This window comes from Heptranchias perlo, chromosome 3, assembly GCF_035084215.1.
Source record: "Heptranchias perlo isolate sHepPer1 chromosome 3, sHepPer1.hap1, whole genome shotgun sequence".
Lineage (NCBI taxonomy): Eukaryota > Metazoa > Chordata > Chondrichthyes > Hexanchiformes > Hexanchidae > Heptranchias > Heptranchias perlo.
In genome coordinates, this window is record NC_090327.1 from 36,927,654 (window position 1) to 36,946,081 (window position 18,428).

Below are 18,428 nucleotides of genomic sequence, written 5' to 3' on the forward strand. Positions count from 1 at the left end.
AAAGGAGTTCATAAGTCCCTCCGCTATATTTTAACTGTCCCCTCGCCTGGTTTCCACCAGGCGGAGGGAGTTCAAATTGGGACCTTGTTGTGAAGTAAAGGGAATTAGGGTTACGGGGAGCGGGCAGGAAATTGGACATGAATTTAGATTTGAGGTTAGGATCAGATCAGCCATGATCTTATTGAATGGCGGAGCAGGCTCGAGGGGCCGATTGGCCTACTCCTGCTCCTATTTCTTATGTTCTTATGAATGAATCCCTACTTCTTGACTTACCTCAACCGCTCCCTTAGGCCTGGAATTTCCTCGGAGCTGTTCCTGCCAGGCTGTCGTAACATCACTGGAAGTGCAGCAGAATTCCCGTTTATCCTCATAAACAGGGTTTCTGCCGCACTTCCAGCTAAGTTAAGCCGGTGAAGCTGCAGCAGCTCCGAGGAAATTCCTGACCTTAGTCTTTTTGACCTTAGTAGTCCCAGGCTCTCCGAGACCGCAGCAACATGCCAAGGCTTCTTCGGCAGCACCTCCCAAACCCTCAAACTCCACCACCTAGAAGGACAAGGGCAGCAGGTGCATAGCAACACCATCACCTCCAAATTTCCCTCCCAGTCCCCCACCATCCTGACATAGACATATATCTCTGTTCCTTCATCGTCGCTGGGTCAAAATCCTGGACCTCCCTACCTAACAACATTGGGGTTTTTTTGGTTTTTTTATTCGTTCATGGGATGTGGGCATTGCTGGTGAAGCCAGCATTTATTGCCCATCCCTAATTTCCCTTCAGAAGGTGGTGGTGAGCCGCCATCTTGAACCGCTGCAGTCCGTGTGGTAAAGGTTCTCCCAAAGTGCTGTTGGATAGGGAGTTCAAGGATTTTGACCCAGCGACAATGAAGGAACGGCGATATATTTCCTAGTGGGGATGATGTGTGACTTGGAGCCTTGCTGCTCTTGTCCTTCTAGGTGGTAGAAGTCGTGGGTTTGGGAGGTGCTGTCGAAGAAGCCTTGGCGAGTTGCTGCAGTGCATCCAGTGGATGGTACAGACTGCAGCCACTGTGTGCCGGTGGTGACGGGAGTGAATGTTTAGGGTGGTGGATGGGGTGCCAATCAAGCGGGCTGCTTTGTCCTGGATGGTGTCGAGCTTCTTGAGTGTTGTTGGAGCTGCACTCATCCAGGCAAGTGGAGAATATTCCATCACACTCCTGACTTGTGCCTTGTAGATGGTGGAAAGGCTTTGGGGAGTCAGGAGGTGAGTCACTCGCCACAGAATACGCAGCCTCTGACCTGCTCTTGTAGCCACAGTATTTATGTGGCTGGCCCAGTTAAGTTTCTGGTCAATGGTGACCCCCAGGATGTTGATGGTGGGGGATTCGGCGATGGTAATGCCGTTGAATGTCAAGGGGAGGTGGTTAGACTCTCTCATGTTGGAGATGGTCATTGCCTGGCACTTGTCTGGAGCGAATGTTACTTGCCACATATCAGCCCAAGCCTGGATGTTGTTCGGATCGTGCTGCATGCAGGCTCAGACTGCTTCATTATCTGATGGGTTGCAAATGGAACTGAACACTGTGCAATCATCAGCGAACATCCCCATTTCTGACCTTATGATGGAGGGAAGGTCATTGATGAAGCAGCTGAAGATGGTTGGGCCTAGGATACTGCCCTGAGGAACTCCTGCAGCAATGGGAGCACCTTCACCACACGGACTGCAGCGGTTCAAGAAGAAAGCTCACCACCACCTTCTCAAGGGCAACTAGGGATGAGCAATAAAAGCTGGCCTTGCCCGCGACACCCACGTCCCGAAGAATGATAAATTAACAGATGATAAAACCTTAATATATTGAAACATCAATAGTGAAATAAATAGAGCAGGAATGATCTGAACCTAAATAGAAATCATTCATTCAACCTGGCTGAAATCACCATAACAACCATTTTTTTCATTTCTTAAGTGCTCTGGATCAGATTATCATCCAGCAGGGACCAGCTAAAAGCATCTTTTAATAATATCCTGTGTTCTCTGACTGGCAGTTCTGTCACAAATTCTTTTATTCAGGTTTATGCTTTGGAAATTCAAATATTTAATACCCATGAATCAATTATCCAAATATTGTATTATATATATTACTGCATCAAAACATTGAACAACTGCAAAAACATCTAAATGTACATATTACGCAGAGCAAAGCCCCCTTGTGTCAATATCCGCAACTGTTCCTGTATTTTTCAAGAAAGACAGAACTGCAAACTGATAGCAGAGGAAATGAGAGGAAAGAAAGAGTGAAGAAGATAGACAGCAAAAGAAAGACAAACAGAAAGAGAGTAAGCAGAAACAGAGAGACAAGAAGGGAACAGAAATAGAGAGAGAGCAGGAAAGAGGAAGACAGAAAAGAGAGGACAATAGAGACAGAACAAGAGAGAGACAGAGGGGTAATAAAGAGCAGAAAGAGCAAGTAAGAAAGACAGGCAAAAGGGGGAAAAACAGAGAAAGAGAGAGAGACAAAAACAACAAGTAAGTGTCAGGTTTCCCATTTGTGCGCCAAGCAACATAGATTCATAACATACTGTTCCAAATCAGTGGCTTGTGGGAGCAAGCGATATATCAATGTGGTGTGGAGGTCAGGATAGAAAGCTCTGTATGTTATGCCTGAATAAACACTCAAGTTGGTGTGGTACTGTAATGGCTGTTTTATTTCAAACTCTCTGGAAGATTCCCTCTAGATATAACAAACAATGGTGTAGATTTTGACTTCGTGTGATAGTGTAAAATGGGTGATAGCGAATTGGCAGTCCGTTTTACATCTCTCCCCATTTTTATTTCCAATGACTTCAAAGAAAATAAAAATCGGGAGAGATGTAAAACAGGCTGCTGATTCACTATCACCTGCTTTACACTATTGCACAGAGTCAAAATCAACCCCAATATAAGAGGAGATCATAGAGTGGAATAGCTACAGTATACTTGCTCCCATTAGGGGGCCCTCTAGGGTTCTTTTAACATTAAGTACAATTCCTTGACCTCCATGCCTGAAATCCCAACATATGCTACCACTTTGTGAAGCTCCATTCCGGGAGCTCAAGTGCGTAAAGCCTACGCTATAATCTAGGCTGACCCTCCCAACGCAGTACTGAGAGAGTGCTGTATTATCAGAGGTGAAGGCCAAAAGCGTTTGAAATTGAGCGAGGTATTTCCAAGCCTCAAGTGAGGCTTCGCAGGGCCCACAGTGTGGGTTTTAACCCAGACGTACAAGTCTCTGTCATAAAATGCGGCATCGGTTCACCTGCTGTGCATGGGCCTGACGATCCGGATTCTTTCCCCTCAGTCTGGTTCAGTAATAACTGAAGTCGAATACATTTTAAAGTCCAACACATCTTTAATAGCAGGGTTCTTAGTCTGCAGCATTGATTTGGACTCCTGATAGAGTCCCTCTATGCTGGCAGAGCAAGAACAAAAACATACAGAAATCCACACGTTTTTATACAGATGAATAGGGTTGGAACATACTTAACGAGGGTCAACACCAATCATAAGCCGGGCACAGGTTGCCATGCGAGGTTACATTATTTCCGGCCAATCCTAAATCGTCCATGTGCTGATCATGTTGCTGTTAGACATCAAAGGGAATAACTTCCTCACTTTCCAACTTAGAATGTTCTTCCCTGTTCCTTCTGCTCCTTATCTCCCAACCTGGAATGTCTTTCAACTTTGGCTAAGCTCGATACCTATATTGATCTGCCATAAACATGGAGACATTCAGACCAGTCCTTGACTCACATCAAAGACCTATCATTGATAAGACAATGCAGGCCTGCTGACTAAGCAAACATATGGCCCAGCAGGAGGGCCAGGCCACTTGTATCAATCTCAGTTACTAACTAATTAACCCTTTCTAACCATTTTGCATTCTGCTTCTTTGCCACGTAGGCATCTTAATATTTTACTGAAAACTGACCACGTAGGGATTCTCAGGCCTGTAGGCCCAATTTTTGCTCTCAAATCTCAGCAAGACTCTGGTCCCACACAGTAAGTTGTATAGATGGGAGCAGATGGAGTTCAATGTTGGGAAGTGTGAGGTCATCCACTTTGGACCTGAGAAAAAACAAATCAGAATTTGGGGAGAGACTAGGAGCTGTGGAAGATCAAAGGGATTTGTGTGTCTAGGTATTTAAATCACTAAAAGCTAGTACACAGGTACAAAAAGTAATGAAAAGGATAATGGAATGTTGGCCTTTATCTCAAGGGGGCTGGAACACAAATGGGAGGAAGTTATGCTTCAGTTGTAAAGAGCCTTGGTCAAACCCCATGGAGTATTGTGTTCAGTTTTGGGCATCGAACCACAAGAAGGATATATTGGCCTTGGAGGGGATGCAGTGCAGATTTACCAAAATGATACTGGTGTTAAAGGGTTAAATTATGAGAACAGGTTGCATAAATATGGGTTGTATTCCCTTGAGTTTAGAAGATTGAGAGATGAATTAATCGAAGTATTTAAAATGATAAAGGGATACGATAGGGTAGATACAGAGAAACTATTTCCTCTGGTGGGGGAATCCAGAACAAGGGGGCACAATCTTAAAATTAGAGTTAGGCCATTTAGGAGCAAAATCAGGAAGCATTTTTTCACATAAAGGATAGTAGAAATCTGGAACTCTCTCCCTAAAAGGCTATGGATGCTGGGTCAATTGAAATTATCAAGACTGAGATCGATACATTTTTATTATTAAGGGTATCAAGGGATATGGAACAAAGATGGGTAAATGGAGTTGAGGTACAGATCAGCCATGATCTAATAGAATGGCAGAACAGGCTCGAAGGGCTGAATGGTCTACTCCTGTGCTACAATATCATATTAAGTGCACATATAGTTGCAGAAGTTCTACATAATGTGCTATTAAATGTTTTTAAAATTGCAAAAGCATCAGTGACATTCTTTTTTTTCCAGTCCACTACAATTCCTCCAACAAAACCAGACCCTGTGACATCGGAAACTGTGGTTTTCTGGGGACTGAGGCTATGGCAGGTGATTGGGGTCTTCTCCATTTTCGTCTTGGCAGTGAGTAAGTCATTTCAACCAATTAGTACTTGTTCTTATAGGTATTCCTAAATATGGATCGTTGCGGCCTGCCTTTCTTTTAGCTATGGGAATTAGTAAATTTCCTGTTTCTTATGCCTCGAGGCCCTTTTTCGTGACCTTCCTGACATTGGACTATTAACTGAGGTGGGGGCTCTTGCCTCGCCATTTCTTGGTCTATACCTGGATAGGTATAGGTATAACACTCCATCTTTGAAGTGATAGCTATATTGGTGGAGAAGAGCAATCCAGTAGATTTGATTTACAGGGTTTTCAGAAGGCATATGGTAAGGTTCCTTATGGGAGGCTTTGAAGAAGATAAAGGATCAATGGAATTTATGATACACTGATTAATTTGGTTGGAAACTTTCTTGGCAATAGAAAATAGAAGATGATAAATTTAAAAATTCCTTTTCTAACAGGCAGTAATGAGTGACGTTCAACAAGAATCTGTTATTGATCTCTATGCAAACACTATTCATAAAATGCTAATTTTTATACAGAAGCTTTTCATATTTCTTAGAAACATCTTGATAGAGCTTCACTTATAAAGAATTACATTAAAGTGCAGTGATTGTTGTTATAAGGAGAATAGCTGCTGAATTTTAAATGTATGGTGCTACATTTTGAGAACACGAAACTTGTACACAGAATAAGGATGCCATCAAAAAAAGTTGCGATCACTGACCATTAAAATGATCAATGCGATCATTGAAAGTGAATATGAAGTGTTGTCAATATGTCAGATCAAATATGAGAATGCGTTCCCAAGCCTTTGGGTTAAAAGAAAAAAAGAGCATGCATTTTTTTTAGCAAGTTAAACCAAGCCCCTGTCTGCCCTCTCGGGTAGACATAAAAGATCCCATGGCACTATTTTGAAGAAAAGAAGGGGGACTTCTTCTGGTGTCCTGGCCAACATCACTAAAACAGATTATCTAATCATGATCTCATTGCTGTTTATGGGACCTTGCTGTGCACAAATTGACTGCAGCATTTCCTACATTTCAACAGTGACGACACTTCAAAAGTACTTCATTAGTTACAAAGTGCTTTCTGATGTCCTGAGGATGCGAAAGGTGCTATATATTAATACAAGTCTTTCTTTCGTAATTAATTAATATATTGGATCTCCAGTGGTGTTGTTCATGGTGAGTAGCAGGATATGGGCTAAGAGTCCTACCTTGACCTCTCTGCAGCCTTTGACATGGTCAACAACACCATTTTCCTCCAACGCCTCTTCTCCATCGTCCAGTTCGGTGGAACTGCCCTCACTTGATTCCACTCTTACCTAGCCAGAACATCTCCAGCAATGGTTTCCCCGCATTGTTACCTCTGAAGTCCCCCAAGGATCTGTCCTTGGCCCCCTCTTTTATTCCATCTACACACTGCCCCTTTTGCTGCCGGACCTTGCTGAAAAATAAAATTCACCAGCTGTGATGGCCGAAGATCGTTAAAATTATTTTAAAGTGGCCATTTAAAAAAAAAATCCCAGTTTCCCTACTGCAATCAACTGCTGTAGGGAAACTGGCCATTTAAAATTCCCCCCAGGACCTTAGCTGGACACCAGAGATTCACAGGCAGCACTTGTATTCAGCATTGTCTGGGCACAAATGGAGGGAAATGTGTCACAGGATGTCTTTTCCTCATTTGAATGACATTATAATACAATTTTAGTATGTTATATGCCCAGTCCTAAATTCATTGAGATTTATAAATGGGGGCGTAAAGGGCTGGGGACTTGGCCTTAATGGCCGATTTATACCACACAGGTTCATTGCGAAGTCACAACTAATTCTCTTCATTAATGATCTGGATGAAGGCCTTGAAGGAACTTTCCGCAAGTTTGTGGATGATTCAAAGACGTGTGCAAGTGACAGGCGTGCGGTAGCGTATTGGTTATGTTACTGGACTAATAATTCAGAGAACTAGACTAATCATCCAGAGAAAGTGAGTTTACATCACACCATTTTAAACTGAATTCAGTTTTTAGAAATCTAGGAAGTAAAAAGCTGGTATCAGTAAAAGCGACCATGAAGCTGTCGGATTGTCATAAAAACCCAACTGGTTCACTAATGTCCTTTAAGAAAGGAGACCTGCTGGCCTTACACGGTCTGGTCTTTATGTAACTCCAGTCCCACACCAACGTGGTTGACTCTTAAGTGCCACTCTGAACTGGCCGAGCAAGTCGCTCAGTTGTATCAAAGCACTATAAAGAATAACACTGCAGTGATTCAAGGACAAGGCCCATCACAATCTTCTCTGGGCAACTAAGGATAGGCAATAAATGCCAGCCTTGCCAGCGATGCCTGCATCCAGACCATGACAAAAAGATGAGAAAAAAATTACTACAGTGCGATGGAGGAATGGGCCCATGTTTCACAGTTGTCATTTAATAGAGATAAATGTAGATTTATGCACATGGATAGGGATAACAACAAGCACGAGCATACCATGTAGGTTTCAGAACTAAAGACTGTTGAGCAGAAAAAGAGTTAGGTGTTGTAAGATTCTCAAAATTCACAGATCCCCCAAAACTCAGAGAAAAACCCTAAAAAACCCTGAGTATGGGAAAACTTTGGCCATTGACTGAAATCCTAAGATGGAAGGATAGGTGAGAGGTCACCAGACGAATCCACAACACACACATGGAATGTGGGAGAATTACTGCTTCAGACATGTCTCTGTTTTAATGCAAAACCTACAGCAGGTGGTCAACACTCAGCACGAATTCGAAAGGCAGTAGGCCATTGAAAGAGGCAACAGCTCCAGACATGGTGGGGCCATGCCTCTGTTTTAAAGCAAAACCCATCAACACCTAGGACGTTGGATACAAAGGGAAGCCTTGTGTGACAAGCTCTAAAAATCGGAATTAACAATGACCCATCGGGAGAAGCAATTGCAACATGATGAGGGACCATCAAAAAGCCATCAAAGATTCTTAAGGACTTTGTAAGAACTGTTTAAACAGACATGAAGTGTTCTTTTCTTTCAAGAATGACAAAGACCATTTGTAAGAGAGGGATATAGAAGTGGAAATTCGAAACCTCTTTCTCTCTCTCTGTCTGGCTCTTGCTGGCTGTTGTGTTTCTGTTTGTCTGGTTCTGCCTGTCTCGGGAAGGAAGAGCAGCTTCCAGCGAACAACAAGGAAAGCAGTTCGACAGGGAAGGTCAGCAGCTCTAGAAGCAGGCCGACACACAAGAAGAAACCAGAGCAACAGCCCCAGTGACCATCAGACACCTTGCAGCAACAAGGGCCTTACGAAACAACCATCCGAATATTGCCACCAACCAACCGGGTAATATTGGGCCACCGCGACCAAAGAAAACCAACTCGGGAGAAAACCGAAGATCCGCAAAGTTTCCACTCTACAATCTATTTCTGACTTACCTCTGGGTGAAGTCCTGTCAAGGATTTGTTTGGTGAGCATTATCTCTGGCCCTCTAGAGTCCAACTTGGCTAGTACAGTGGGATTGGGAGGGGTGAGGTATCTTTCTACTGTAATTTCCCTTGTGTGTACCGAAGTGTTCCCCATTTTGTTAGAGTGTTAAGATTGTTGTGTTGTATTTCCTCTCTTGAATAAAGGTCAAAGTTTCTTGCACCAAAACCAGTTGTCTGCTGCACTTTGTCACAACCCCCAAATAAGTCCAAGGTCTAGAACCCAGATTCGGACCGCTCAGAAGTCAGAGGCGAAGCTGACACACACCACCACCCCCTACAGTGTTATAGTACATGAATCTCTGAAGGTTCACAACCAATGCTGTGAGGCTATTGCAAGAACAAATAGAGTATTAGGATGTATAGTTAGGACAATCAAATACAAAACAAAAAGCAATACAGTCCTTGTATGAGACCTTAGGCCCCATCTAGAATACTGTGTCCAGTTTTGGTCCCCTCATGGAGGCCCTGTAAAAGTTTCAGAAAAGGGCCACTAGATTGATACCTAGCCTAAAGGTCCTTAGTTATGATGATAGGCTCAAAGTGCTGGGTCTTTTTACTCTAGAAAAGAGTAGACTTTGGGAGATTTGATTGAGATCTTTAAAATAATGAAGGAACTGAACACTATCCATGTGGATAGACTATTTGAGTTAGATAGGTTAGGTAGGACCGGGGACCTGCATATGAGTTACATAAGCGTAGAACTGGGTTAGATATCAGAATGTTTTTGTGTTCACAGAAGGTCATTAACCTCTGGAACAAGTTGCCAGCTCGTGCAATGAGTGCAGATTCACTGCAAATGTTCAAAAAGGAGCTAGTCGAGTTCCTTGCTGTGATTAATATCATTGCATACAAAAACAGAGTGGGACATTGGGTATGTACCTCGTGGTCACTATGATCTCTTAGAACTTATTTTGACCACCTTCAAGGGTTCCCAGTATTCCCCCCACCCCCGGTTTGGCCAAGCGTTTTCTCTCTGCTTCTGTGCCAGGAGATTACGTGGTTGCTGGTGGGTTAGGGGTTCTGATGCTCAGTCGTAACGTGAAGGTACAGGACAGACTCGGTACACCAACTGATCTCTTCCTATCTGTCATTTTTCTATGTTCGCGTGTTTGAAATTCTCATCAACGATAAATTTCAGAGGGCAGTTAAGAGTCAACCATGTTGGTGTGGGACTGGAGTCACATATAGGCCAGACCGGGTAAGGACGGCAGGTTTCCTTCCCTAAAAGACATTAGTGGACCTGTTGGGTTTTTATAGCAATTAAACAGCTTCATGGTCACTTTTACTGATACCAGCTTTTTATTTCCAGATTTTTTAAAAACTGAATCCAAATTCTCAAACTGCCATGATGGGATTTGAACTCACCTTCTCTGAATCAATAGTTCAGCAATATAACCACTACACTACTTTACCCCCCTTCCCTGATTGCCCTCGCACATCTGTTGCTGAATCCTTAACTAAGTCTTCATTACCTCGAGGACATGCAATGCTCTGCCCACTGACCTTCACTCTATCTGTTGAACACTATCCAAACCCCTGTGGGCCAGCCCTTCCCCTCCACTCTTCTGCATCTGGTTTGGTCTGCACTCCTTACATCCCATCATCAGAGGCTGCTCTTCAGTCACATTCACCCTCCTCTCTCTGGAATTCTCTGCCGAAGTCACTTTGACTCACCACTTCACCCTCCCTTCCAAAGCTTCCTGAAGACATATATCTCTCTCTCAGATGCTTCACCTCCTGCTTCTCTCCACCCTCTCTTCCTGTTGGAGCTGGGTGACGTCACTTTACCTGAAAACACAAGGGCCAGGTTGCTGTTATGAGCACTAAGCAGCACCGCATCAACATTGCTGCCAGAGGCAGAGGCCACCATCTTGAATGGGCTAATCGGCTCAGACGGGTCAATGATACCAAGGCCGATTTCATCCCTTCCCGCACAGATCCCGACCATTTGCGATATTAACCTGCAGGGTTTTACAGGCGGATGAGGAGGCCACCTAAGGCAGGCGGGAGCCTCGTAAATTTCTGCAAATCGGGGTCCTAGTACTTCAATGCAGTTTTAAACGGGGTCTAAGTGGGGAAGCTGCCGCGGTGAAGCAGGTCAACAGCTCATCTGAAGACAGAAGGTGAGCCCTTCTGATGAGTCTAAAACATTCCTTTGTGAGGCCAGCAGGAGCAGGAGTTCTTCTTTGCCTTCCCTGCCCCGGGCTCTTCCTCCTTACCTCTGCAAGACCTTCCCAAAACACCCTCCCCGCCGACCTAGAATCTAGCGGGAGGCCAAAGGCCTCCCAATCCTCACCTGCTAGCATCCACCCTGGCCCTCTTGACACCAGTTCCAGACGGGAAGTGGACTGGTGGCAGTTAAATGAAGCCCAGCGGTTAAAATAACCACGGCCTCCTGCTCCCTCTGCCGGGTGGGAGAATGACTCGTTGGTGCGGTTTCCCACCGGAATCCTGCTCCAAATTAAAATCCACTCCAATCTCTCACTGGCCCTTCTGAACTTTCCCCAGCCAGAAACAAACTCAGGGGTAGTCAGTTTAAGCCACCGTCCACGTGCAATCCTTTTCCCATTGCTCTGATGTAATCAAACCCGCCACATGATATAAACAGGATGATTTCCATGGCAGTGGGACTCTCATCCAGTATTGCAGACCGGTGTGTAAATAGAGCATCGGTGTAATTTGCTTGTAAACGCCTCTTCCCCAGGATGGTCGAAGCCTTGTCCCAAGTGCAGGAGGATTTAAGCAAGGATTTTAAAAGAATAACAAAGGTGCAACAATCTGGGTAAGGACCTTCCTTTATTTAGTGCCTTTTTGTGTCTCAAAACGCTTCACAGTTACTTTGCAGTGCACTGCCTTTTGTTATGTAAGCAGGCATTTTGCATACAGCAACATCTCATGAACAGCAAAGTGAAGTCCAGGTGAGAGAAGCTGCGCAGCTGATCTAGCTCATCCTTCCAACCTACCCCAGTGCTGTCAAACCCAGAACTCTCACCACAATAATGGTGAACTCCACAACACTGTCTTAATGTTGCCAAAACCCAGGATCCACCCTTCCCAACCAAGCTGGAAAATCTCAGGATCACCCCCCGCCCCTCCCACAAGTTGGTACAAAGCCCAGGACAACTTTTAGGTGTCAGCATTGACATAGTGGTAGCATTCTTGTCTCTAAGTCAGAAGGTTGTGGGTTCAAGCCCCACTCCAGAGACTAGTACATAATCAAGACTGATAATCCCAGTGCTGTCTTTTGGATGAGACATTAAACCGAGGCCCCATCTGCCCTCTCAGGTGGACATAAATAATCCCTTCATATTTCAAAGAAGAGTAGGGGAGTTCTCCCTGGTATACTGGCCAACATTTGTCCCTCAGCTAACATCAATAAAACAGATTATCTGATCATTTATCTCATTAGCTGTAAAGTGCTTTGGGACATCCTGAGGTTGTGAAAGGCACTATATAAATGCAAGTCTTTTTTTCCCTAGTGCTGCTAAACCCCTGACCTAATGATTGAAGGATATTGCTAGCTCAATTGTTAATTTGAAATCTGAGATTGATAGATTTTTGTTAAATAAAAGTTATGAAGGGATAAGAGGCTAAGGCAGGTATATGGAGTTAGGTCACAGATCAGCCATGACCTCATTGAATGGCGGAACAGGCTCGAGGGGATAAATAGCCTAGTCCTGTTCCAATGTTTCTATGTTCCTCTCCCCAAAGGTACTGGGACACAGTACGCAGCTCCTGACGCCTCCTCCAGCTCAGCCTTTTCTGGCACTAACCCTGGCAAGTAACATTCGCGCCAGATAAGTGCCAGGGCAATGACCATCTCCAACAAGAGAGAGTCTAACCACCTCCCCTTGACATTCATCGCCGAAGCCCCCACCATCAACATCCTGGGGGTCACCATTGACCAGAAACTTACCTGGACCAGACATATAAATACTGTGGCTACAAGAGCACGTCAGAGGCTGGGTATTCTGTGGTGAGTGACTCACCTCCTGACTCCCCAAAGCCTTTCCACCATCTACAAGGCACAAGTCAGGAGTGTGATGGAATACTCTCCACTTGCCTGGATGAGTGCAGCTCCAACAACACTCAAGAAGCTCGACACCATCCAGGACAAAGCAGCCCACTTGATTGGCACCCCATCCACCACCCTAAACATTCACTCTCTCCACCACCGGCGCACAGTCGCTGCAGTGTGTACCATCCACAGGATGCACTGCAGCAACTCGCCAAGGCTTCTTCAACAGCACCTCCCAAACCCGTGACCTCTACCACCTAGTTAATCCCGGGGATGAGGGGGCGGACATATGAGGAGAGGTTGAGTAGATTGGGACTCTACTCATTGGAGTTCAGAAGAATGAGAGGCGATCTTATTGAAACATATAAGATTGTGAAGGGGCTTGATCAGGTGGATGCAGTAAGGATGTTCCCAAAGATGGGTGAAACTAGAACTAGGGGGCATAATCTTAGAATAAGAGCAGCAGGCACATGGGAACAACACCACTTGCATGTTCCCCTCCAAGTCACACACCATCCCGACTTGGAAATATATCGCCGTTCCTTCATCGTCGCTGGGTCAAAATCCTGGAACTCCCTTCCTAACAGCACTGTGGGAGAACCTTCACCACACGGACTGCAGCGGTTCAAGAAGGCGGCTCACCACCACCATCTCAAGGGCAATTAGGGATGGGCAATAAATTCCGGCCTCGCCAGCGACGCCCACATCCCATGAACGAATAAAAAAAAAGATCAGTCCCCAGATGCGAGCCCACACGGCAAGTGCCCACAGTTAGTTTGGATAGTTAAAGCATTTAAAAAATAATTGGCATTGAGAAAAATGGGAAAAGTCTGAAAGAAAGCAAAGAGATTACAAAATGACTGTGAACCACACTAGTTCTTAATGTCTTTATCTAAGCTATGATTATCTCCTTCCAGCATCTGATAATTGGTGCCCAGCAAATTACTGTAAATGTTTTAAAGAAATTAGCCCAACTTCCACAATGCGCAATTGGGTAATTACTCTCAAATTGAGAGCATGCTGAGGTCTTATCCTGACTGAAGCCATGAGTGCTGGGGAATAAACAAGATCAGCAGATAATTTTGGCAGGAAAAATCAGAGAGCAAGTTATTTTCTTAATGGCGAGAGACTGGAAAGTACTGCAGTACAAAGGGATCTGGGGGTCCTAGTGCAAGAAAATCAAAAAGTTGGTATGCAGGTGCAGCAGGTGATCAAGAAAGCCAACGGAATGTTGGCTTTTATTGCTAGGGGGATAGAATATAAAAACAGGGAGGTATTGCTGCCGTTATATAAGGTATTGGTGAGACCGCACCTGGAATACTGCATACAGTTTTGGTCTCCATACTTAAGAAAAGACATACTTGCTCTCGAGGCAGTACAAAGAAGGTTCACTCGGTTAATCCCGGGGATGAGGGGGCGGACATATGAGGAGAGGTTGAGTAGATTGGGACTCTACTCATTGGAGTTCAGAAGAATGAGAGGCGATCTTATTGAAACATATAAGATTGTGAAGGGGCTTGATCGGGTGGATGCAGTAAGGATGTTCCCAAAGATGGGTGAAACTAGAACTAGGGGGCATAATCTTAGAATAAGGGGCTGCTCTTTCAAAACTGAGATGAGGAGAAACTTCTTCACTCAGAGGGTGGTAGGTCTGTGGAATTTGCTGCCCCAGGAAGCTGTGGAAGCTACATCATTAGATAAATTTAAAACAGAAATAGACAGTTTTCTAGAAGTAAAGGGAATTAGGGGTTATGGGGAGCGGGCAGGAAATTGGACATGAAGCTGAGTTCGGATCGGTCAATGCCCTGTGGGTGGCGGAGAGGGCCCAGGGGCTGTGTGGCCGGGTCCTGCTCCTACTTCTTGTGTTCTTTAGATTTGTGGTTGGGATCAGATCAGCCATGATCTTATTGAATGGCGGAGCAGGCTCGAGGGGTCGATTGGCCTACTCCTGCTCCAATTTCTTATGTTCTTATGTTCTTATGTAATTGACAGCCCGAGGCACAGGCTTGAGGTATAACTAGGTATGCAATACATAAGAATATAAGAAATAGGAGCAGAAGTAGGCCATATGGCCCCTCGAGCCTGCTCCGCCATTCAATAAGATCATGGCTGATCTTCAATCTCAACTCCACTTTCCCACCCGATCCCCATATCCCTTGATTCCCTTAGTGTCCAAAAATCTACCGATCTCAGCCTTGAATATACTCAACGACTCAGCAATCACAGCCCTCTGGGGTAGAAAATTCCAAAGATTTACAATCTTCTGAGTGAAGAAATTCCACCTAATCTCAGTCCTAATTAGCCAACCCATTGTCCTCAGACTATGCCCCCAAGTCCTAGACTCTCCAGCCAGGGGAAACAGCCTCTCAGCATCTACCCTGTCAAGCCCTCTAAGAATTTTATACGTTTCAATGAGATCACCTCTCATTCTTCTAAACTCCAGGGAATATAGGCCCATTTTACTCAATCTCTCCTCATAGGACAACCCTCTCATCCCAGGAATCAACCTAATGAACCTTCATTGCACTGCCTCTAAGGCAAGTATATCCTTCATTAGGTAAAGAGACCAAAACTGTAAACAATACTCCAGGTATGATTTCACCAAAGCCCTGTATAATTGTAGCAAGACTTCCTTACTCTTGTAGTCCAACTCCAATGCAATAAAGGCCAACATACCATTTATCTTCCTAATTGCTTGCTGTACCTGCTTGATAACTTTCTGTGTTTCTTGTACAAGGACATCCAAATCTCTCCGAACACCAACATTTAATAGTTTCTCACCATTTAAAAAATATTCTGTTTTTCTTTTCTTCCTACCAAAGTGAATAACCTCAAATTTCCCCACGTTATACTCCATCTGCCACCTTCTTGCACACTCACTTAACCTGTCTATATCCCTTTGCAGACTCTTTGGGGTCCCGATATTACCAGGGAGATGGGATGGCAATGGTGGGGGGGGGGGGGGGAGGGCAACTGGGCGCGTGGGTAACCCGCCCAGTAAAATCGGTCCGTTCCCCACGCGATCGCGGGTAAATTGAAGCCACTTACCGTGGCTTCCAGGTTTCCCGTCGTCAACCTGCGCAGCAGGCGGACTGCACACCCGCATCACAGGCTGTCAGCTGGAGGAGCCCTATTTAAAGGGGCAGTTGTCCAATGCTGCTCCTGCAGCAAAGAACCAAAATTATAGAATGGAGCAAACCAGGAGAAAGGCTGCTCCCAGATTTACCGATGCCTTACTCCAGGTCCTACTGGATGGGGTGAGGAGGAGGAGGGATATTTTCTACCCAGCAGACGTGAGGAAGTGGTCTGCCTCTGCCACCAAGAAGGCCTGGCTCGAGGTGGCAGAGGAGGTCACCAGCAGCAGCAACGTCTCCCGCACACGGATCCAGTGCAGGAAGCGCTTCAATGGCCTAACCAGGTCAGCCAAAGTGAGTGCACTTACTCATTCTCCTACACTCCTCTTCCACATCACCACCACCACCCCACAACTCCTTCTGCTCTGGCAACACTGCTCTATCACATCACTCCTCACATCCACTCAAACCTCATCCTCAACTTACCTGCACTTACCCACCTCCCCAGTACTCATCCCACCACTACCACTCAACCCAATCCTCATACAATGTCATGGCTCTGTCTCATACTCACCCTCTGATGCATCTCTTTCACGGTCAGCCTCACTCAAACCAATGCATTCAGCAGTTGGCCACGTCACCATCCCTCACTCACACCTCTCTACTTTCTCCCCTTATAGGAGAAGAGAGCCCAGAATGCACGGGAGAGGGTGAAGACCGGAGGGGGGCCACAACATCTGGTCGTCCTCACGGACGCGGAGCAGGAGGCTCTTGAACTAAGCCGCACTCTCGAGTGCCTGTCCGTCAGGGACGCCGAGACTGCCACCCGACAAACGGCTGGTGACAGAACTTTAACATTCAGCACTCACAATAGCAAATGATGTCAACATGCCTTGCCATCTTCAGCACCTCAACATCTGCCACCATGCTTAATATTGCCTTCTGTTCTCTTACAGGGCCTTCAGCGACCGCCGTGACGGCAGAGGGCGATTCTTCAGAGGACCTGCTGGCCTCTGAGGGGCACCGTCACATCTGAGCAAGCCATCCACCAGTGCAGATACACACACCTCGATGGGTCCCCGTCCTCAGTTAGTTGGAGTTGCACATGCTGAGTTACCACACACACGTGAGCACGAGCAGACACTGGTGGCAGGGGCAGCTGTGGAGAGTCCACCTCGGTGGGAGCACTCTTCTCCAGGCTCTGCTCAGCTGGACACAGATACTGAACCCTGGATGCCATCCTTTAAAAGGAGAATGATTGAGGGGCAGCAGCACATTTGCGAAGTGTTGGAACAGATGCCATGCGCACTCTCCACAATCGCGGAGATGATGTAGGAGTCCAACTCCTGCATAAGTGGAATGGTGGCACAGGTACAGGAGGGAATCTCTGAGATACTGTCACAGGGACGTGAGGGCATCTCTGAGATAGTGTCGTGGGTAAGTGCGGGAATGTCTGCGATGGAGGGAAGGCTAGCCTCCATGGAGCTTCAAGCATGGCTCACCAATGAGTCCATTGAGGACCTGACAACGGCCCTTCGGACTCAGCGTCAGCAACTTTCTGCCGCCTTAAACAGGCAGGCACATACTCTGGCACTGGCCTTCCAAGGCTTCACACATGTCCTCCAAACTGTCGTCCAGCAGGGTGGTAGGAGTGATGTGGGCCTGGCTCAGGAGAGGGATGATGGCGAAAGGGGACATGGAAGTGGGGACGCCACTCAAAGCGCCCCCACGTCTCACCCGTTGCCCCCCTCTCAACCAGTATCCGCAGTGCTGCCTCCTCTCCAGGTGGCCGAGTCTGCCCCTGCACAGGTGCAGACGGAGCAGTCTTTGGAGGGGCCCTCATGGGCACCGAGACCTAGAGGGCATCGGCCCAAAGCATCTAATCGGTCAGGGCATGAACAAGAGCAACCTGCCACTACCTCTGCTGCAGCCACAGGGGAAGCACCATGTAGGAGTACTCGTAAGTGTAAGGCGAAGGTTTTGTGAGCACAAAGGGGATGCACAAGAGTGTTTGACGGTTTGTCATGTTTTTTATTCATATTTGATTTTTGTTAATGGCACATTAAATATTATTATTGTCACCACTACTGCCACGTCTTGGCTATTCTTCACTGGCTTGTGTAATAAATCCCTTTCATGAGGTTCACCATGAACACCCACACTTGATGCCACCCATTGGGTCACTCTACAGTGGGTGTATGTGTAGTTGCACGACTATTTTGTGCAGGTGCCTATGCCGCAGCACTGTGTGATGGAGCTCCACGTGGTGGAGGTGGACGGCGTGCCTGGCGAGGCTGGTGATGTTGCTCGTCCTCAGATGAAATGGTGAATGCAGCTATGGCGCCCCCCCATCCTGACGGTGTGAGTTTGAGGGGGTCCGCAAAGTAGGTAAATGTGTTTGCACAGCAGAGTTTAGGGTATAAATTAAGAATTTTGAGTGAAAAGACAATGGTGTTGCAGCCAAAACTTTGTCTGAAGTGACAGAATGCCCTGCTGCAATAAATGAGGTATTCCCCCCAACTGTCAAATAATCCTTTGCATCTCCCACTGGCTGCTGGCTGAAACACATCTGTTCCAACAGGGAGTGTTTCCCACAGCATGGGAAACACGCTGAGGATCCTTCAAAATTATACCCCTGCCAAAATCTCCACTCAATGAGGTCTTTCAAGTACCTCAAGTATCTAAATAACAATGTAAATTGTCATCCTGCCGGCTTTAATTGCCGGTGGGAGTCCTGCATGCGGGAGCTGTGCACGCACCCGAACGCGTCACTGGGGAACCCGGAAGTCAGCGGGTTGGAGCCGGGCTCCGAACCCACTCCGGGATTCCTCCATT

The 18,428-nt window shown here is 46.1% G+C and overlaps 1 protein-coding gene across 1 annotated transcript in view; it reads left to right on the top strand.

The window, feature by feature from the left end:
• Positions 1-18,428, top strand: part of tmie (transmembrane inner ear) — a 110,112-nt gene that overhangs the window by 37,984 nt on the left and 53,700 nt on the right. Inside the window, exon 2 of the mRNA XM_067975184.1 lies at positions 4,935-5,049. Coding sequence (XP_067831285.1) covers positions 4,935-5,049 — 115 coding nt within the window. The remainder of the gene's footprint in view (positions 1-4,934; positions 5,050-18,428) is intronic.